At 36.3% G+C, this 22,470-nt stretch overlaps 3 protein-coding genes across 6 annotated transcripts; 2 read left to right on the top strand and 1 right to left on the bottom strand.

Annotated features, from left to right (window-relative positions):
• Positions 1-70: 70 nt before the first annotated feature.
• On the top strand, positions 71-2,635 carry LOC145805331 (putative DNA helicase MCM9). The gene is made up of 5 exons (XM_082900445.1): positions 71-113; positions 236-328; positions 1,291-1,407; positions 2,161-2,233; positions 2,592-2,635. The coding sequence occupies exons 1-5, from the start codon at positions 71-73 to the stop codon at positions 2,596-2,598; spliced, it is 333 nt and encodes a 110-aa protein (XP_082756571.1). The 3' UTR covers positions 2,599-2,635.
• A 1,620-nt stretch (positions 2,636-4,255) lies between these two features.
• On the top strand, positions 4,256-15,093 carry LOC114271531 (choline/ethanolaminephosphotransferase 2). Of its 4 annotated transcripts, XM_082902065.1 has the most exons (6): positions 4,256-4,377; positions 4,772-4,840; positions 12,826-12,895; positions 13,510-13,573; positions 14,661-14,714; positions 14,827-15,093. In XM_082902065.1, exons 1-5 carry the CDS (start codon positions 4,305-4,307, stop codon positions 14,694-14,696), a joined length of 312 nt encoding a protein of 103 aa, XP_082758191.1. In that variant the 5' UTR covers positions 4,256-4,304; the 3' UTR covers positions 14,697-14,714; positions 14,827-15,093. The 4 variants fall into 4 exon arrangements, 3 of the variants coding, with proteins under 3 accessions (XP_082758191.1, XP_082758189.1, XP_082758188.1); XR_014348751.1 differs by having other exon boundaries at positions 13,510-14,714; XM_082902063.1 differs by lacking the exon at positions 14,661-14,714.
• Positions 10,051-10,997, bottom strand: LOC145805796 (uncharacterized). The gene is made up of 2 exons (XM_082901012.1): positions 10,406-10,997; positions 10,051-10,298 (listed from the first exon to the last, which is right to left on the bottom strand). The coding sequence occupies exons 1-2, from the start codon at positions 10,986-10,988 to the stop codon at positions 10,270-10,272; spliced, it is 612 nt and encodes a 203-aa protein (XP_082757138.1). The 5' UTR covers positions 10,989-10,997; the 3' UTR covers positions 10,051-10,269.
• Positions 15,094-22,470: the final 7,377 nt, after the last annotated feature.

Genomic DNA, 22,470 nt, shown 5'->3' with positions numbered 1-22,470 from the left:
TTCTACTTTTCTAGTTTTGCCTAACACGTCAACGTCACCACAGGGAGGAATGCCATTCTGCGAGGTATATATGCCCACAGATTTTTGGACTCTTCACTGCAAAGCTTGCAGGTGTTTTATCATCCCATTTTAATTTGTCCCTTTTCACTTAACTTCTAAGGTTGCCATTGTATTGTGTGCTTCAGTTTTGGACATAAAAATAACTATATTTAGTGATGATTTTCCATCAATCCAGTCGTATTAACACTTATTGGAGGTGTGCAACATGCTGATGCTTCTGGGACGAAAGTTCGAGGAGAGTCTCATTTGCTTCTGGTTGGTGATCCAGGTGACCTTTTTCTTTTCATATATAATATACTTGATATTTTATAAGTAAATTCTTGCGTGCTTCCTGTGGCATAAATTTGAACAATTCAAAAGCAAAGAAATCGTGAATATAATCGATCATTATTAACTACACTGCCCCACCCATGGTCATTGCTTCCTTAAACTTGTTTACACTTCTAGACTGACTAGAGTTTTGCTTTGATTTTGTAAATTTTAATTCAGTATTAAGTTTTCACTTGATAAACTCTCTTAAACCTTTGGAAATTATTCTACTTTTGGCGTTACTATAATTAAAACTGGACTAAAAAATTAAATCCTCACTCCACCCTATAATCAATCATGACATTTTGTTGATCTAGTCCATTCATGATTGACTAGACCTGGCATGGCACTGAGGATGCTGTTACGATTCTAAATACTAATCTTACACTACCATACATTTACACTAGTCTCATATCACAAATATATGTCATTTTTGCTTCATGAGCTAGATTGAAAATTGTAGCCTGTAATTTTAATATGCATTCCTGTAGTTAGAACATTGAACCTGAAATACTTTCTTAATACCTCCTGGTTTTGGTATTATGATTACTTATTAGAAGTACAATAAGCTAGAGGGAGTAATACTGCTAAGTTACCTTGTGCAAAGTACTGTAAAATTATGTCTGCTTTTGGGCTACAGTACATATATATTTAAATCGGATGATTAACTTGAGCAAAGGTTATTTTCTGTTCACAGACATTTAGATGAAAACAAGTAACCTAATCTTTGTGCACTATGCCAAAGGTTAGGTGTGTACCCAATCTTTCCCCTCCTAAACATACTAATTGGGCGTTGTGTTTTTAGTGTTGGTCTTGAATAAATACCAATCTAAAATTTTTATTTCATAATTTGTTTCAACTGCTAAAATGGTACAAAAACTGATGCATTAAAGCTTCTCTGTAATTCTATAACTCTACCAGGTACTGGAAAGTCTCAATTCTTGAAGTTTGCTGCTAAATTGAGCAATAGATCAGTTATTACTACTGGTTTGGGAAGCACTAGTGCTGGATTGACAGTTACTGCAGTCAAGGATGGAGGTAACCTTTGTTGACCTTCTGGCTTAATAGTTATGTTTGAACTTGGGTCAAGTTTGCAACATATTTGTTGTTTTAGGTGTCTCTTTATTTGCTTTCTTTGTTTCTTTCATCAGATAATGTGCTTTGTAGTTTTATTTCAGCAGAAGTTATGTAGCTGTTTAGTGAGGCAACTGAAAAATTTATACTTCCCTAATTCAAAATGTGTTTCTCCCTTTGATTGATCCCATGAAGGGAGCTTGACATGAAAGGAGTTTTCATTAAGATTCTCAATGGTCAGTGTAAGATTTAGTCACTTGTTTGGTGTTGGAATACATTCTTTTTCTTGACTGAGCTATGGCAAATGGTTTGCAACTTGCATTGTTGTGGGAATAAGCCAGGAATGACTACTGGTGGGGTGTAAAATTGTCATAACTATCATCCATCTCCCTCTCTCCCCTGCGTGTGTGTTTGGTGAAACCTGTTGTTGTGGTTGGATGACTTTGGAAAGTGAGAACATATCTCCCCTGTATCAAACTACATAGGATATTCCACTAAACTACAGTTCTCTTGTTGTACTATAGATCTTTTTGGCATCACATGAGAAAGTCAATTTGTTTGAGAATTTTCTTTTTGAAATCCCTGGAAAGTTTTTCCTTGGACCTGCCTTTCACTAAAAGATAACATATATGGAAACTTCAGTTCAACAAAATACTGAATGTATTTACTTATAGAACAAGAAAAAGAAAATACTAAACGCATTGATTGAACTTTCAGGGGAATGGATGTTGGAAGCTGGGGCCCTTGTATTAGCAGATGGTGGTCTTTGTTGCATAGATGAATTTGACAGGTATGACTACTACCTTTGAATGGCTGCATTAAAATTTTCTTTGCTGTAATCAACATTCATAGGTGTTGGAAAGATTGATATGCATTGTTGGCCCCCTTTCCTAGGCTTTTGGGACTAGTGATAACATGGTAACAGAGCTTAGGTTAAGAGAGGTCTTGGATTCAAGTCTCTCCATTTGCATTTGTTTTTCCGTTTGCATCATATTTTTTTACTTGTTTGGATGTTTGGTGTTGGAAAGCTTGATATGCATTGTTGGGCTCTTTTCCTGACATCTTAAGCTTTTGGGACTCATGGTGCTCTAGCAAAAATAAAAAACCAACTTGAAACTTATAAGCACATCTTTTACACCAAAATACAGGATATAAAATTGGTTCTCCAGAGGTTTGCTAGCAATATCATTTTGTGATGTGGGACTAGTGATTTCAGTCATAGGACAAACTTAGATATGATAAATGGCTTCAGCTTGGGTATAGAGTTTTCATTTTGTAATGTGGTAAACATATTTCTGCAATTTTTTATCCCACACCGCACCAGGGACAGAAAATGGAGGGCTGAGCCTTGTATGAAAGGAAGTAACATCCTTTGCTTCTCAAACATCTCATGCTTAGTGAGTTACACGTGCTAGAGGCAACATTCAGGTGAAATATTGTACGTTGGTCACGGACTATGGGAATATTTAGAAGTTCTGCTAAATGCCAATCGGGCCCTGCTCTTCTTCATCTATTTTATTAGCCCTGACCTGCTTCGCGCTATTTCAGATTCTGATTTCTAAATAGATTTGAAAATTTTAAATTTGATATGATTAGACAACTCTTTGCCTATGTGTGTAGATAAACGTGTATATATATATGCTTTCACATTTTACCTGTACTATGGCTGCTTGATTTGCATATACAATTCTATTCTAGAATTAGTTAGATATATGTTGCTTTTAAACCTCATTTGCTCAGCTACATTGGAAAAACCAATAGAATGAAAATGTTTTTGTGATCTTTCTATATATGACAAACTGTTTCCCATAGAGACATACTTCATTTTTACCTTTTAGTTTTGGGAAAGAGAAAAGAAACATTATTTACTTCTTTTCTGTGACTGTTGTGTTGGATTTTCTTTCCATTAGTTGGTCTTTGGATGGGGAGTTTACTCCCTTTCAGAAATTTCTGTTTTGACCTTCAAACCACTGCCAGACTTTTGATGCTGTTGATGGGAAGCAAGCAGGACGGACGAGTTCCTCTAGTCCACTGGGGGAGCTTTTTCTTTTATATATAATGTAGAATATTGATTGAATTTTTTCTTGTTATAAAACACTACTGCAGGATGTGATGCACTTGCCTGTGCGGTATGTACTTCTGTTATTGTCTTTGGTTGGCCATAGCAAGTGTATCTCTTTTATAATTTGTTGATGATGTTTATCAGTTTGCGTCCTTGCCCTTTGGGAGTATTATTATGTCTGGAGGGACTACTTTCTGGTTCCGGGTGATAACAGTTGTTCTGTTTTATTTGGCAACATGGGAGCAGTAAGTAGTCCAACTAATACTGGTTTATTACATTCTGCCTTGTTACGAACACTTGATTGTTCATTCTTGCACACCTCTTCTTTTTTCTGTTCTTTTCTTTGTTTTTTGGATGGTGGATGCTTCAGTTATCATAATATTTCCACTTTCATTGTGGGCCAATAAAGTTGTTTTGCTATGCCATTTCCATTTCTAAAGGAATTTCATAGGGAGATGGACTTTATATAATTAACTTGCTTGCAACATGATTAAGGCCATGAAGGGGCTATACTTGATTTGGCACAACATTTAGATTTGAATTCCTTGAATGGGAGCCATTTAAAATGTTTTAATATTTAATGGTTCAAAATTTGCTTTGTGGCACTGATGCTTTTGATGCAGTTTATTTTTATAAGATTTATTAATTTATTTAAATCATAATCTCTACATGTTTTCAATGTGAAGTTATATTTCTGTTTTGCCATTGGTTTTTCGGATTATACTAATAATTTGGAGTTTGGTTAGCAACTTTATCAATATCTCTTTCATTGTGTAGTTATTTCACCAATACCCTTATTATGCCCGTTATCAATGGGCCTATGGAGGGTCTGATGCTGATATATTTGTGCCATTTCCTTACCGCTATAGTTGGTATGGCCCTTTACCATATTTAAGGCCCTTTTACATACTTCAGGCATTCATCATAGATATTGATATGTTAACCAATTAATAAATCCTAAGGCCTCGTATGGTAATGTTTTCATTTTTTTGGAAACTGGAAAAAGAAACTTGTTTGGTATATTGATTTTGTTTTTAAAAACAATGGAATTGATTCCAAAATTTTTGGAAATGAAAAAAAGTCACTTGTCTTTAAAGTGTTCACTCTCCTCACTACCGCACCACCTCACCATCGGCCATCGTGGGTATCACCGGTTATCTGGCGGCAACCTTCTGGCGAGCTCTGGCAACTCATATTCATTGATTTTTTTTTTTATTTTTTTTAGGCGGTATTATACTGTAATAATATTATTCCATTCTTTTTCAGGTGCTGATTGGTGGGCTCAACCTTTTGGAAAGTCTCTGCCATTTCTGAGCTGGGTACCGTTGATAAATGGTATGACCTATGTATATGTAGAAACAGATTTGTATGACACAAGCAACTTGTAGCAAATTCTTTTGTGCCTATGTTGTTGATCCTGTGTTTATTGCTCTTACCTAGCCAACTAAAATTTACCTTAGCAGTTCTGTGTGATATATTTTTAGGTGGGCATTATATAGAAGGAAGTATCATCTTTGACTTTGTATGTGTGTACTCTACTCTTAAAATATGTTTTGTCCCAAAGTTACTTGGAATGTGAATCATTCCAGGACAAGAAACGGAAACCGGGACATAGTTTGTTACATGCTCTAAAATGTGATACGTTAAAGATAGGCTCCTCCTATAAGTCACGATATTAAAATTTGTTGAGGCACTTACAGACATGGGAGTAATTTTTTGTTAACAAGTGGATATCTAATGGAACATATTATATTATTTTGCAAACTAATCATGTAAAAACAAGCTTCTAGCTAGGAGCATTATGGCCTCTTGCATTTTGTCTTTCCAAAACTCCCCTCTCTAGATTTTCTTTCACCGTATTTGATTTCATTTTGCTCAAGGAAATAACTAGGAAAATATTTTTGGATCGATTAATTTACTTATTTGGAATGAAAGTGGTACCATGTTTCGAAATGTGTGTTCCAAAATGTATGGGGTATTAACATTTTCTGGTAATACTGGTCTGTCCTACTTGCTTCTGAAACATACTAAAAATATTATAATGCGACAGTGTTTTTGAACTTGTATATGAGTGTTATATTTTCGTAACTTGTATGGTTATGCGTCCTGTGGAAGCTATTAGCAAATTCTCTGCAAAATGAGAAAAGATCATATGATCTGACAACTTCTACTTTGTTGAAGTAACGAGTCTTAGATTGGCTGACATGGTGGTGCTCTTTGTTGAATTTAGGATTTATAAACCTTCTGCATACATTCTCAGCCGGCTAGGAGCCTAGGATGGATTCTGAAATTTGTGTCGTCTGTATTACATACATTCCTTGAGGTGCCATTGTTTTACTTCTTGGCAGAACTTCGGTTTTTAGTTTGACTACTATTGTTAAGAGAAAGGGTTGGACCAAGTATCTTCTCTGTTCATTTTGTTTGGAAGCTACTGGTGAGGCTATCGTCCCCGAGGAAGGAAAAAAAATATTTATTACCTAATTTGTCTTGATATCTATGTCGTAATCCATTGCTTTTTATGTTTTAAAGATTTTTTTAGTCTCAATTGTAAACATAAAATTTCAGAACATAAACCTTACACTTTGGATCATTTACCATGTATATCATCAAGAAAACAAGACTAAAACTTACCCGAATCCATCGATGAACGGTTAAACGGAAGCATCTGATTGTCAATAAAACCTTTGATATTGACTATGTTATTGCCTTCTAATCCTTTCCCCTTTGGTGCCTTATGTTTCTCCTTGAGAGGATTTAGAAAAACAAAACAGTGTTCTTATTTTTTCACCTTAGGAAGGAATAGGGACCATAACCTTTTAAAGGTTGTAATTGGTTTTCATAACTGAAAGGTAATGAAAACCAATAAATTAACCATTATTGGTTTAAAACTGAAAGGTAATGAAAACCAATAAATTAACCATTATTGGTTTTAAAACTGAAAGGTAATGAAAACCAATAAATTAACCATTATTGGTTTTAAAACTGAAAGGTAATGAAAACCAACTTTAACCAATATGTTTTAATTTCTATTTCTGCCCCTCATAGAAATAGAAATTATACAACTAGTATCTACACATTAGGTCCATAACACATATACCCTTAAGCCTATTAACTAAATTGAATCACTTAAATTGTAGGCTTCTTATAAATGATAACACCACATTTAATTATGTTGTCCCATTGAGACATTATCTAACAATCTCCCACTGGACCACATATGTATCTTGAAAAATGTGCTTAACTTTAGTGAGCTCAGAAATTTGTTATCATAACTTGAGGGTATCCAAACAATCTTGTCCATTAACTATATTAATATAGGATCAAAGCGGTCTTCGTTACATCAATCGTAACTCGACCCACCAATGGTCACGTATACAAATATAGCTAAATGACATAGATCAATCATGGATGCGTAGCATGGAAATTACATGTGATGTGATCCATACATGCCTATGTCCAACTGGTCCTACTTAACTTTATTGAGATCAATACTTCACAATACGTAACAGAGCGTAATAAACTGAATACTTCATTTCTGCAGAAATTAATCTAATTACATAGATAAAACTCAAGGCTGACATAAAGCAGTAATATAAATACAAACTCCCACTAAACCAGAATGTTCTCAAATAGAACAACACCCATATGAGCAGTGTGCTCATGAAAGACCTTGGGTGGTAGTTTCTTCGTAAGTGGATCCGCTATCATGGAGTTTGTCCCAATGTGCTCTATGGAAATCTGTCCACTCTGCACTCTTTCTTTTACAACTAGGAACTTGATATCAATATGCTTTGATTTTGTCGAGCTCCTGTTGTTATTGGAATATAAAACTGCAGACTTATTGTCACAATATATCTTAAGTGGTCTTTCAGTGCCTTCCAAAATACGCAACCCAGTGACAAAATTCCGCAGCCATATCCCTTGGTTTGATGCCTCATAACATGCTACAAACTCTGCAGCCATGGTGGATGAAGCTATGAGCGTCTGCTTTGCAGACCTCCAAGAAATTGCTCCGCCAGCTAACAGATAAATATAGCCTGATGTGGATTTCCTACTGTCTTGGCATCCAGCAAAATCGGAGTCGGAATATCCAATGACCTCTAACTTATCCGATCTCCTATATGTGAGCATATATTCCTTTGTTCTTTGTAAATATCGCATAACACGCTTGACTGCTTTCCAATGATCCATGCCAGGATTACTTAAATATCTGCCTAACATGCCAACTATAAACGCAATATCCGGACGCGTACATACTTGAGCATACATTAGACTCCCTACAGCTGAGGCATAAGGAATCTTCTGCATTTCTTGAATTTCAAGACTGTTCTTCGGGCATTGGCTGAGACTAAACTTGTCTCCCTTAGCAACTGGGGTTTCACCTGATTTACAATTTTGCATGCCAAATCTAATGAGTATTTTTTCGATATAGCTCCTTTGTGATAATCCCAGAATACCCCGAGAACGATCTCGGAGTATTTCGATTCCTAATACAAAGGAAGCATCACCAAGATCTTTCATTTCAAAATTCTTAGATAGAAATCTCTTGGTGTCATGCAATAAGTTTATATCGTTTGTGGCAAGCAATATGTCATCAACATATAAAACCAAAAATATGTGTTTACTCCCACTGAACTTGTGATACACACATTCATCAACAACGTTAGTTTCAAAACCATACGAAGTGAGAACTTGATGAAATTTGAAGTACCACTGACGAGAAGCTTGTTTGAGTCCATAGATGGATTTAGTCAATTTGCAAACCATATTCTTTGGGTCTCCTGACACAAAGTTTTCTGGCTGCACCATATAAATTGTTTCTTTAATGTCACCATTAAGAAAAGCTGTTTTGACATCCATTTGATGCAACTCAAGATTAAAATATGCAACAAGCGCCATAATTGTCCTAAAAGAATCTTTCGAAGAAACTGGAGAGAAAGTTTCTTTAAAGTCAATTCCTTCTTTTTGAGTAAAGCCTTTGGCTAGAAGACGTGCCTTATACCTCTCCACATTACCATTTGAATCCCTTTTGGTTTTAAATATCCATTTACAACCTACAGGCTTCGCACCAACTGGTAATGAGACAAGTTCCCAAACTTTATTGTCTTGCATAGACTTATATTCTTCATTCATGGCTTCTATCCACTTATGAGAGTTGGAACTTTCCATGGCTTGACGAAAGTTGATTGGGTCATCTTTCAACATTCCATTTTCTACCTCATGTTCCTGGAGATATACAATATAATCATTTGAAAATGCAAATCTCCTTTCTCTGGTGGATCGCCTTAATGGCACAGATTCTTGAGGTTGAGGTTGTAGAGTTTGTTCCTCAGGAACAATTACCTCATCTTGAATGGGGGTTTGAACTATATTATCTTGAACAACATTGTCTGGTTGAGGATTCGAAATTACTTCTCGAGCAATGACAGGTATAGGAACCTGTGATTGGTCAAAAGTAGTAGTAGGAAGTGGGATTACTCCTGCTTCCTCCTCAAAGACAATGTCTTTAACTGGATTTCGCCCCCCAAACTCAACATCCTCAAAAAATGTTGCAATTCCCGTCTCAAATATTGACCTATTTGTGGGATCATAAAACTTGTAACCCCGTGATCGTTCGGCATAGCCAATAAAGTAGCTGCTAATGGTTTTAGAGTCCAATTTTCGTTCATGAGGTTTATAAGGCCTCGCCTCAGCAGGACACCCCCACACATGCAAATGTTTTAGACTAGGCTTTCGCCCAACCCAAAGCTCATAAGGTGTTTTTGCAGCTGCTTTAGTTGGCACCCGATTTAAGATATAAGTTGCTGTCTTTAGAGCCTCACCCCAGAGGGACTCTGGTAAAGTAGAATGACTGATCATACTTCTTACCATATCCTTAAGAGTCCGGTTTCGTCTCTCAGATACACCATTCATGCTAGGTGATCCTGGCATGGTGTATTGTGGGACGATTCCACATTCCTCCAGGTATTTTGCAAACGGTCCTGGACGTTGTTCACCTGATCCATCATATCTGCCATAGTATTCACCACCACGGTCAGACCTGACACTTTTAATCCGTTTGTTGAGTTGTAACTCAACTTCGGCCTTAAAATTTTTTGAATACGTCCAAAGACTGTGATTTCTCATGGATAAGAAATAGATACCCATATCTGGAATAGTCGTCTATGAATGTGATAAAATAATGTTGACCATTCCAAGACGCCATAGGGAATGGGCCACAAATGTCCGTATGAATTAATTCTAAGACATCTGTAGTCCTATGGGCACCATATTTCTTTATTTTGGTCTGTTTTCCCTTGATACACTCAACACAGACATCAAAATCTGAAAAATCAAGAGAGTCCAAAATTCCATCAGACACAAGGCACTCAACTCTAGATTTAGAGATGTGACCTAGGCGTTTGTGCCATAATGAGGCTGAATTTTCCTTAGTTAATTTACGCTTTGTACCTCGTGATTCCACGTGCAAGGTTGCATTATAAGATGCAATAGTTTCGAGCAAATATAGATTATCAAACACATTAAGTAAACCAGTACCAACAACATTGGAATTAATAGACATACTAAACTTCATATTTCCAAAAGAACAATAATATCCCAATTTGTCCAATACAGAAACAGAAATTAAATTCCGTCTAAAGGACGGTACAACAAAAGTGTCTAATAAATCCAAATAATAACCAGTTTTCAGTAATAATCTAAAGTGCGCTATTGCCTGCACTTCTATCGACTTGCCATCATCCACAAAGATGTATCTTTTAGCATCAGTTGGCTTTCGGTAGTTCAGGCAACCCTGCATAGAAACACATATGTGAGTAGTAGCACCAGAATCTACCCACCAAGTGTTTCTTGGTACTGAAGCTAAATTTATTTCAGAACAGACCAAAACATGAAATGTACCTTTCTTTACACGCCAGGCGACGTATTTGGCACAATCCTTCTTTCTGTGTCCGGGCTTGCCACAAAAGAAACAACCATCCTGCACTTTCTGTTTCTTTGGTTCCGGACCCTGAGGAATAGCAACTTCCTTTCCCTTATGCGTTCTTTTGCCCGTATGCTTGGAGGTGCTTGCTAGATGAGCACTTTCAGTCCTTTCTTGCTTCAATCTCTCTTCCTCTTGCACACAAAATGAAATGAGCTCATTGAGAGTCCATTTCTCCTTCTGGCAGTTATAACTGACCTTAAATTGGTTAAATTGTGCAGGAAGAGAGATGAGAACTAAATGCACGAGAAAATCATCAGATAGGTCGAGCTTTAGTGCCTTAAGTTTTGAAGCAAGATGAGACATTTCCATGATGTACTCGCGAACATTACCCTTGCCTTTATACTTTATTGAAATCAAGCTTGCTAAAAGCGTGCTTGTTTCAGCCTTATCGTTTTTAGCAAAACGCTTTTGAATTTCTGAAAGAAATTCACCGGCAACGGTAACATCCTCTGTTATTGCACCCCGAAAAACTTCTGGAATCCCACGCTTCATGATCATAAGACTTAGCCTGTTATAACGATCCCACTTTTCAAAGTACACAGTTTCCTCAGGAGTACTTTGTGTAGTGAGAGCATTCGGTTTTGGCATCCTTAATGCCAAGTCTATGTCCATGCAGCTGAGAACAATCAATATGTTCTCTTTCCAGTCCTTAAAGTTTGTTCCATTTAACATTAGAACGTTGTTCATGTTGGCAGAGATTGAAGTAGTCGACATTAAAGCTGAATAGACAAGAAAATAAAAGGAATGCTCACATTAAGTTACCAAACAGATAATCTCTAAATAAAAAAATGACAACATCTTAAGATACCTAGCACAACATTAATACCAAACCTTTGGGTAGTGATATTAACTGTAAGTGGTATTCTTGTTGTAATGATCAAACATTGACAATAAGTTATGTCAAATAACAAATCTATCTTTTGATGGATTTATTATTCACATTAGGTTTTCTTGACAATTGGCACATGTTTATCACCACAAAATGTGTGTGTAATTCTGCCAAGTTTTAATCATGTCTTTGGACCGATAAATACCCGCATGAGATACACAGACATGAACTTCAAAACATTCCATATAAAACAATCTAGACAAGAGAGATCACTTTTGTGACATCTTGTTTGAATTGACTTATATTGAGAATGTTAGAAAATTAAATTTCTGTAGACGTTGTATGAAATTACATTAAATTTAAAGATTTCTAAATTTGTGACCCCGTATATGTTATATAATCTGAAGCAATTCCAATTATATATATACATATATAAATAGAATTGATGGGTCCAAAAAAAAACTGAATCCACCGAATCATTTTACAATGCCAGAAAATAGATTGCCATTTTCACAGAACAAAACAGGAAAAAACAGAATTTACATCCATAAGAAAATTCAGAATCTGATTCCAGGAAACTAAATAGAATGAATAAAGCATATCAATTCTGATAAGACACATGATATGTTGGCTCTGATACCACTTGTAAACATAAAATTTCAGAACATAAACCTTACACTTTGGATCATTTACCATGTATATCATCAAAAAAACAAGACTAAAACTTACCCGAATCCATCGATGAACGGTTAAACGGAAGCATCTGATTGTCAATAAAACCTTTGATATTGACTATGTTATTGCCTTCTAATCCTTTCCCCTTTGGTGCCTTATGTTTCTCCTTGAGAGGATTTAGAAAAACAAAACAGTGTTCTTATTTTTTCACCTTAGGAAGGAATAGGGACCATAACCTTTTAAAGGTTGTAATTGGTTTTCATAACTGAAAGGTAATGAAAACCAATAAATTAACCATTATTGGTTTAAAACTGAAAGGTAATGAAAACCAATAAATTAACCATTATTGGTTTTAAAACTGAAAGGTAATGAAAACCAATAAATTAACCATTATTGGTTTTAAAACTGAAAGGTAATGAAAACCAACTTTAACCAATATGTTTTAATTTCTATTTCTGCCCCTCATAGAAATAGAAATTATACAACTAGTATCTACACATTAGGTCCATAACACATATACCCTTAAGCCTATTAACTAAATTGAATCACTTAAATTGTAGGCTTCTTATAAATGATAACCCCACATTTAATTATGTGGTCCCATTGAGACATTATCTAACATCAATCTCTCCTTGAATGGTGACTCATAATTCTTATTCATTTTTCTTGTCTGAGTGCATTTTTTTAATTGCCTTGGGAACTTTTTTTAATGAACTTTTTTGTTGTTTACTTTGTTTTCATTTTTATAGCATATTTATAGAAACGTGAGTTGCTTTAATTTAATTTAATTTTTTTCATGTTGTCATTTATCCATCTATTTTTTGACTGCAGAAATCCCAACAAACAAGGTTACGCTGTTTGCAATAATAGTTTTTGCTATTATACCAACGAGCTTATTCAAGTGAGTAGTTCTTCATATTCTTAATGCCAAAAAAATTACTTACTTTATTTGTTTGTATCTGTAGCGATTTACTTTGATACCCTGAGAAAAAAAAAAAAACTTTTGACTTTCTTGATGCCACCGTGTAGTCTTTAGTCGAGTACTGTTCCATGTTACATGTGAATGGGCTGTACATTCCCAAAGTCATAGATTGACATTGTAGAATAGGGTTTGAGTTACTGATTTGAAATTGTTGGTATGAATTATAATCACATTGTAGCATCCTTGGCGTCATTACCATCAAGGATGCTATTCTTCTTGTGTTTGTTGGATGTGGGCTGAATACATGTCCATATTACTCAGCTGTTCTTGAAATATTTAGCTAATTGGTTGCACATAATTACATCAAAGATTATATCTTACACGCTATATATATGTGTTTTCTTTTTTATTTTTTCTTTTCTAAATAGCATATCCTATTACACATGACAGGCTTCATATGAGCAGGATTATTTTGGTCTTGAGTTTTATGACATTTTTTTGCTCATGCCAAAGCTCACATTCATGACTTATTAACTGTTTCTGGGTGATCATCAGCTTGATTTTACTTTATATGGTGTTCTGCGTTTGTGCAGCGTGTACAATGTTTGTAAGGTTGTTCAGGCGAGGAAAGGAAGCATGCTACTGGCGTTGGCAATGGTAAACCTAGGTTTAATAATTTATGATGTTACCATAAATTATGGTAAGCCTTGGTTACACTGAACCAGGTTTAATAATTTATGATGTTACCATTTTAATAAATCAGTTTGGCTGAATTCTAGGATTCTTCTTGGTATAGAAAAGCCATATCTAAATAATTAGTGATATGGGTCCAAATTGTCAATTATAAGGTCTTTTTTACCTTGACTGTTTGTCTATTCATGTTATTCGTTTCCATTTTTTGTTGAAAAGAAAAAGGCAAGACAATGAAAACTGTGAGCTTAATTCAAAATTCCTATGGCATTTTACTAGTATTAGATTAATGAATTTATTTGTTTCTTAAACTTTTTGACAGAAAGCATATATTCTGTAAGAATTTTGTGTTATACATTACTTTGATATCTATATATGATGCTTGGTCATTTCTTGTTTGTTTGTTTGTTTCTTGAAATTTTTGTTCTCTATTGAAGGATTTCTGCTACCATATATCTTTTTTTTGCCATTAGTTTCTAATTTGTTATAGGAAAGTGAGTGACTTCCGACCATTGTACAAATGAATGTGATTTTTTTTTTTTTTTGGAGTTTTCCCTGATTATGGTTAAGGAATTTTGTTTTCTATTATCATTTTTAAGGAAAACTCGTCAGATGTATTCATTCATATCATATCTGGTAGGTAGGGTAGCATAATGGATGAATATGCTTTCCCTTGATGTCTTGGGAAAGAGAACGGAAAGGAGGCACAAATGTGATGCCACCTTATTTATGTGAATTGCAAATTTATATTTTTTTTGGGTACACGTTAATCTTTTGTGTGTGATTACTTAGATTAGGGGCCTTGATCATCAGTGCTGATTGAATGTCTGCTCAAGCTACTCATCTACAACCCAAAGTTTAATCTAAAGCTAAGAACATCAGAATCATTCGTGTTTTAATTAATCTGTGGTATTATTCGTTAAAACAAACTTTGCCAACTTTATTAAAAAATCATATATAAAAGTGAACTGAATCAATGGAGCATTGATAGTTAACTATGCCTGTATTTGTTATGGATGTTAGCTTATTAATCATCGTGTATTGAAATTTGCAGGTACAGCAACAGGTACAGTTTTATTATGCCAGCTAGTTGTCTCAATACGATGATGTACATGTTTTTAGGATTTAATTGATTTTTGCAAAGATACGGGTTTGCAATCCAGTGTTGCTGCCACTATCATGCTTCTCTGATAAATTTTCCAATTCTGTTTTTTTATTAGGTGCGTTACATCACTATTGCTTTGATGGATGCGAAGCTTGGCACGGAAGGGCGCAAGGATCTTTTTGATTAGCTATCAAGGCAACTTAGTGGATTAAGCAATTTTCCTGATGCTGTAAATCTGAATTATGTATTGTTTCAATTTGTTATGCTAGATGGATGTGACTTGTGAATGAAAACTTAGAATAGTTGTATTGTGTCGAATGTTAATGAATTATGTATTGTGTCGAATGTTAATGATTCAGTTAATTTGAATGATGCTTTAAAATTATAGGTTTATTATGGATTGAATGAATTATTAGGAATTACAGGTGTATTGTTTTCCTTCTTTGGCGACCAATTTATTAGTCGCAACAAATAAATTATTTTTTTTTGCAAAAAATGACAATTGCCGACCAAGAGTTTTGGTCGCAAAAAATACATCTATTGCTGACCAAAACAGCTCTTGGTCGTGGAAACTCACTTTTGCCGACCAAAAGTTTTGGTCGCGAAAAGTAACAAATGGCGACCAAAACCTTTTTTGGTCGTGGAATGTCACAATTGACGACCAAACTTTTTGGTCGCGGAATGTCATGATTGGCGACCAAAATTTTTTGGTCACAGAATGTCACGATTGGCGACCAAAATTTTTGGTCACGGAATGTCACAATTGGCGACCAAACTTTTTGGTCGTTGAATGTGATAATTGGCGACCAAACTTTTTGGTCGGGAAAATATCACTTTTCGCGACCAAAATGTTTTGGCGACAAAATAAATTAGTCGCGGTAATTAAATATTTAGCGACCAAAAATTTAGTCGCGAAATCCAACTTTTGCCGACCAACCACAATTTTGGTCGCGAAATACTTTTGCCGACCCTCAATTGGCGACCAAAGTAGCGACCAAAAAAATTGGTCGCGGATAACTTTTGCTGACCAAAAATTGACTTTTAGCGACTAATTTTTTTGTTGCCAAAAGTGTTAATTCTTGTAGTGATAGCAATATAATTTGCCCTTATTTTTATGTTTATAGCATTATTGATTTTTTGCAGGTTGATCAAATCAATTTCATTAACTACCATGTGTGAACACAAATAACATCATCAAGGAAAATCGACACCATTGCCATTTTACGAGAAAGAACATTATGTTCTCTTTAGAGCATCTCAACAGATTCCCTATTGTTATTAATTTTTATTTACTTTAAGGTGTGAAAATTTTAAAAACAAAAATGTTAGAAATCTCAAAAATTTTACCAAATGTTTCACGCGAGTGTGGAACTCACATGGAACCCTCATAATGTGGATTCTACATTCATGTGAGACATTTAGTAGAAATTTTATTAAAATTTTAGTGATCTCTAATATTACTCTTTTAAAAATCATTTTCAACAAACTTCTTAAAATGTTTCTTAATTTAACAAATGCTATAGATAGTCACTGTTTATCCCATAAAGATAATATTAATTTATCTCTCTTTATTTTTCCTTTTCTCTTTACTCTCTCTAGTTTAATTGTTACATTAACTTTTTGAAAAACAAGTTTAATTGAAAAAAAAATAATAAAATAATATTTAAATAAAGTACCAAAGAATAAGGAATATTAGGAAAGTAATTAAAAAAGTGATCTCCTAAAATAAAAAATGCACTTTTCATAACGAAAGGAAAACAACAAGTAACCAACAAACAATTATCTACTCAACAAATGAGACAACTCGGCCATCCTGAATCATAATTATCATAACCCATAATAGGCTAACTCTTTGATCAAGTGGAGAATGGAGCACCAAGTAGCTGGGAAGCATCGGGGAGCACCAAGTAGGATTGATGGAGGATGGATTCCAGTTTTCCGTCAGAAGCACAGGAAGAGCATGGGCAACTGGAGCATGATAATAGTGTTTGTGGACAACCTACCAAACTTAATGGATGCCAAAGGACTATATACGTTATTCACAAATTTGGAGTGGTTAAAGATGTGTTCATACCATTCAAGATAAGGAAAGCAACAAGCTCAAGATTTGGTTTTGTCCGTTATGATTGTCCAATTGCAGCACAGGTGACTGTACAGAAAGCAAAAGGAGTATGGTGTGATAATAGATCATTAGTAGTGAAGTTTGTAGCATTTGGACGAGGCAAAAAATGAGAGCAACAGATCTCTGATAAGCAGGTTCTTCAAGGTCAAAGGGTTACTAGAGGAAAGGAAATTAGAAGACCATCTTTTGCGGAGGTGGTTAAAAAAGGGGCACAACACAAAGATCCTGATGAGGTGGTTATAGCAGAGGAATATGGAAATGGTTGGTTACACGCAAGTATTATAATCACACTCAGGAAGCATTGCCAGTACTCAGACTTCAGAAATGAATTCATAAAAAGATGACTGAAGAATGTTTGTGTAACGCCCCCAAAATAATACAATAAAGATAACTCATATGCGGAATAAATATGAGAAACAACATACTTTCATATGTCAGAGTTCACTGACAACTAGTTAAATGCCATGTAGGCTTACATCTTTCCAAGTCATTGCTTTGTTATTGAGCCTTGCTCATTACAACTTAAGCCATTGGCTTTACAAGTAACAAACAGACACACATAAAGCACAAATAAGAAGCTCTTGCTTCCCGAGAGTCCATCCATGCTATTGCCTTGGAGGTAACATCTCACCTGCACCTGAAAATGATATTCCCATTTAGGGTGAGCTAACAGCCTAGTAGAGATAACCTAACACAGTATATGAGGTTTAGTAAAGGTATAAATACTCTGTACATAAACAATACCGATACTAGAACATCCACAAGGCCTGCATATTCATATGCCATAAAGACCTAACCTCTTCTCATTTTCCTCCAATTCATTTCCAATTCATAGATGCTACACAATTCATGAGTTAAATTCATTATCTTTCAACAACCAAAATAAGACTACAACTCAATGGTTTTCCCACTATGCAAAATACACATAAACACTTCAAACCTTGCCATTTTACGGATATTTTGTCCGAAGAAATCGGCACCCATTTGTATATAAATTTCGTGTCTTTCACCCAGGACACTCTGGCCAAGTTGTTTAAAGATGGAGTCCATCCCCTTTCTCCTCCCAAACAAATATACATATGCAATGTATATATAAACATAATCACATATGAAGTACATCCCCTTTTCTCCTCCCAATAAACATACATATACAATGCATTTATAAACATAGTCATATATGGAGTACATCCCCTTTCTCCTCCCAATAAACATACATATGCAATGTATTTATAACATAGTCATATTCAATGACACCAAGAATAGATTAGCATTAAATCGCCTAATCCTCATGCAATTTCTACAACAATTATAGCTATCCTCCACCAATAGCACAATACAAATATTTCTAAAGAGATATTCAATCTCAAAATAAATAGTTTACTCAAAACTTCCATACGTGAGATATTACATATCCAATATCACTATTTATAACCAAAACCTTCCAATGTCACATCTTTAATGTTAATCCCAATTATTTATACAAAATAATAATTTAATCAAAATTAGGGCAAAATCTCACTTTTTTCAAATATCAACCCAAACACCAAAATCAACTATTTTGGCACAACATGATCTTATATTCAAGCCTCATACTCATTTACCTCATATTCATCAAAACCCCTCCTTTCATTCACACCCGAATCCTAGATTTGTCCAAACCATAATCATATCTCATCATCTATACACATTAGCAAATAACTAAGCTAAAAACCATATTAGAGTGTAGAAATTACCTACCTCAAGTGTAGAAGATGAACAAGCAAGGTCGGAACTCCAAAGATGACGAAACCAACTCTTACTCGGATCAACACGAAGCTCTTGAAGCCCTCTACCTTATTCTCAAAGACACTAGGGTCAAGGACACAATGGATTTAGATAAAACCTCAAAGAGAAGGTGGTTTCTAGAGAGAGAAACTGCTGATTTAGGGTTTGGGAGTGAAAAAAGAGATCAAAAAATGCAGCAAAACGGCGCTATTGTGTACTGATGTAAACCAGGCTCGCTCGAGCGAAGAAGTTCTCGCTCAAGCGACCAGACACAAAAAGGTCGCCTCGCTCGAGCGAAGAAAGTGTCGCTCGAGCGTAGAATGCAAAGCTTCAGGTCTGCCACCCAACGCAAACGCACGCTCAAGCGTAGTAAGCCTCACACGAGCAAAGAAACATTTTCACAGGGCTCGCTCGAGCGCAAAAAGCCTCGCTCGAGTGAAGAACAGATTACACAAGGCTCGCTCGAGCGCAAGAAGCCTCGCTCGAGCGAAGAAGCCAAAATCTGGGCAACAACATTCTAGACCAACTAACAACCAACCTGTCCCAAACACGCCCAACATAATCCAAAACTTAAATACAAAGAGTTAAAGGAAGGAAACAAGACATAGACAACAGTATACAATCACGGAACCTGAGTTCGAAACACAATAAAGGTCGGGATAAAATTGGGATCGTTATAACCTCCCCACCTTAGGAAATTTCGTCCTCGAAATTATAAATCAGGCTTTGAAACATAATTAAACTATTCACAACCATGTTATTCCCACAAGTTCAACACCATAACCCATTCTCCGGTCATCTATTCACACCAACTCGATTCACAAGTCTCAAATTAAAATGAAATTTTCAATTTTCCCAAAGCATTTACAATGTTTAACCAAAGTTCAAATTTTCAAAAATCGTACATAGCATATACAATGCTTCCAAAAATGATACAAGATCATCAACATTCCAAATTCTCAAAACATAAGCAATGTTTATATTGAATCCAAGTTCTTCCCAAACAACCATAACATATACAATGCTTAGACTTTTCATTAATACAATAAATTCTCAATACATGCTCATGCATCAACTAACAAATCCGGATATTTCTCTCGGACTTCTAATTTACGTTCCCAAGTCGCTTCCTCGACTCCGTGATGTTTCCACAATACTTTTACGAAGGGAATTGTCTTGCCTCGCAAAACTTGATCCCGTCTATCCAAGACTCTCACCGGTCTCTCCTCATATGAGGCATCCTCATCTACCTCTAAGTCGGTCCAATCCAACACGTGCGATGGATCCGGCTCGTATTTCTGAAGCATACAAATATGCAACACATCATGAACCTTGGAAATCTGTGGCGGTAACACCAAGTGGGAAACAACCTCCCCAATCCGTTCAAGGATCTCAAAAGGACCAATAAACCAAGGGGACAACTTCCCACTCTTCCCAAACCTCATCAAACCCCGTCTAGGTGATATTTTCAAAAAGACATGATCACCCACCTCAAATGACAAAGGTCTCCTCCTACGGTCGGCATAACTCTTCTGGTGACTCTGGGCCGTAGCTAGCCTCTTACTGATAAGTGCAACTTTCTCCATAGTTTCTCGAACCAACTCTAGATCCAACAAAGGTGCATCACCCACCTCGGCCCAACACACTGGAGATCTACATGGTCGACCATACAAGGCCTCAAACGGTGCCATGCCAATACTCGATTGGAAACTATTGTTATAGGCAAATTCCACTAAGGGTAAGTGTCTCTCCCACGACCCCTTAAAATCAAGGACACAGCCTCTAAGCATATCCTCAAGGATCTGAATGGTATGCTCGGACTGCCCGTCAGTCTAAGGATGATACGCAGTAGTAAAAGTCAATCTAGTGCCCAAGGCACTCTGCAAACTCTGCCACAACCTAGCAGTGAAACGCGGATCTCTATGCGAAATGATCGTCACAGGGACCCCGTGCAACCTCACTATGTCCCTAATGTACAAGTCGGCAAGATAATCTACCGAGTCACTTATGTGCATGGGAATAAAATGCGCTGATTTACTCAACCGGTCAACGACCACCCAGATGGCATCATTACCCCGTTGAGTCCTCAGAAGGCCCACAACGAAGTCCATCGTAACATGCCACCACTTCCATTCGGCTATAAACAGGGGTTGTAACAAACCTGCTAGCCTCTGATGCTCGGCCTTCACTTTTTGACAAGTAAGGCATTTTGATACAAACACAGCCACATCATTTTTCATACCTCTCCACCAAAACTAGGGACTAAGGTCATGACACATCTTTGTGCCTCCTGGATGCACCACAAGGCGTGAATAATGAAATTCTCGGAGTACTTCCTCTCGGCAAGACTCCGGTACAAACAAACGATCATAGTATCTCACACTCAGGTTGGGATATACAATCAAACCTCTTTCTACCTTCCCATTGGAAATCTTTTCTCAGAATGATTTCACCTCAAGGTTACCCTTCTGCGCTTCCAACACTCGGTTCACAAGTGTAGGTTGTGCAATTACTGAAAACAAAGCTGCGAATTCAATAGACTCACCCAGTTGCAAGTCAAACTCATTAAGAGTACCCAACATTTCCCATTCTTGGATGGCGATAGAAGCTACGCTGCTAATTGGCTTTCTACTCAAAGCATCTGCCACAGCATTGGCCTTCTCGGGATGATAATGCAACTCAAAATCATAATCCTCTATGAATTCCATCCATCTCTTCTGCCTTAAATTTAAGTCCTTCTGTGTAAACAGATATTTCAGACTCTTGTGATCAGAGAACACTTCAAATTTCTCACCATACAGGTAGTGCCTCCAAATCTTCAAGGCAAATATCACTGCTGCCAACTCTAAGTCATGGGTGGGATAATTTCTCTCATGTGTTTTCAACAGCCGTGAGCCATAGGCTACCACTTTACCCTCTTGCATCAATACACAACCTAAACCTTCCCGTGAAGCATTACAATAAACTGAATAACTCAAACCCCTCTCCGATATAATCAATACTGGAGCAATGGTGAGTCTAATCTTGAGCTCTTGGAACGACCTTTCACAAGTCTCACTCCACACAAACTTGATTTCCTTTCTAGTCAACTTAGTCAATGGTGAAGCTAGTCTAGAGAAATCTGTCTGTAGACCGCCCCGAGAACTCTCTCAGCTCTGCGCTGCGAGGGTGCAAATTCCGTTTTGTTCTCTAGCTACTACAGTTCGGACTCAATGTCATGGTTCTGAATCTAATCTCACAAAGTGCAATGTCAGACCGATAAATCACCAAAGAGTCCAAATCCGGCAAATCTTTTTGGAAAACTGATTTTTATAAAGAAGTGCCAAACATGGACTGCTTTGCCAGATACAGAGTCGCCACCTAAATATTTTATTTTGGGGGAATTTAGGAAACCCTGACTCGTGCCTAAGGCCACGTGTCCATCATCACCAAAGTTGTCTCGGCTCAGGAACTTGGGTACGAGAGGGAAAGGTCATGCAATGAGCACTCCTGCTCGCTCCGATCAAAGATCGGCCTGTACTAAGCATGATATTTTGTTTTTGAAAACACATGTGTTCTTATTCTGGTTATTAACCTAGAATTACTATGTGATGCGCACAGCATACAAATATAGACTAGATTGCCTAAGTTGGAACAAAACATTGTATGTTCGTTTGTGAAAATGATTTGAAGTTTGCTACTCGCAAGTAGGCTAAAACGAGGATTTTGATGAATTGTTTCAATTCAAGCAATCCAACCTTCACCCACAGGCATTCAGACAGTTATATTAAATAAGCAGCTAGCCTCATGGCAAGCATACTTTCATGGTAATCAATAACACACATGCAGTATGCTAAAGCGTAAACACTCACAGTGTACTCCGAGCCAAAACAA

This window comes from Camellia sinensis, chromosome 13, assembly GCF_055761805.1.
Source record: "Camellia sinensis isolate YWXY chromosome 13, ASM5576180v1, whole genome shotgun sequence".
In the NCBI taxonomy this organism is placed as follows: Eukaryota; Viridiplantae; Streptophyta; class Magnoliopsida; order Ericales; family Theaceae; genus Camellia; species Camellia sinensis.
The sequence above is the reverse complement of the archived record's forward strand: the minus strand, read 5'-3'. Positions and strand labels throughout refer to the sequence as shown.

What these genes read in the sequence shown, in the direction of transcription:
- LOC114271531 (XM_082902062.1), top strand. Translation starts at nt 4,305, where the DNA reads ATGCCCGTTATCAATGGGCCTATGGAGGGTCTGATGCTGATATATTTG. An exon ending in TTTCCTTACCGCTATAGTTG is followed by an intron (nt 4,378 to 4,771) that starts GTATGGCCCTTT and finishes ATTCTTTTTCAG; the next exon opens with GTGCTGATTGGTGGGCTCAA. An exon ending in CTGGGTACCGTTGATAAATG is followed by an intron (nt 4,841 to 12,825) that starts GTATGACCTATG and finishes TTTTGACTGCAG; the next exon opens with AAATCCCAACAAACAAGGTT.
- LOC145805796 (XM_082901012.1), bottom strand. Translation starts at nt 10,988, where the DNA reads ATGATCATGAAGCGTGGGATTCCAGAAGTTTTTCGGGGTGCAATAACA. An exon ending in CGCCTGGCGTGTAAAGAAAG is followed by an intron (nt 10,299 to 10,405) that starts GTACATTTCATG and finishes GTTTCTATGCAG; the next exon opens with GGTTGCCTGAACTACCGAAA.
- LOC145805331 (XM_082900445.1), top strand. Translation starts at nt 71, where the DNA reads ATGCCCACAGATTTTTGGACTCTTCACTGCAAAGCTTGCAGGT. An exon ending in GCTTCTGGTTGGTGATCCAG is followed by an intron (nt 329 to 1,290) that starts GTGACCTTTTTC and finishes TAACTCTACCAG; the next exon opens with GTACTGGAAAGTCTCAATTC. An exon ending in TACTGCAGTCAAGGATGGAG is followed by an intron (nt 1,408 to 2,160) that starts GTAACCTTTGTT and finishes TTGAACTTTCAG; the next exon opens with GGGAATGGATGTTGGAAGCT.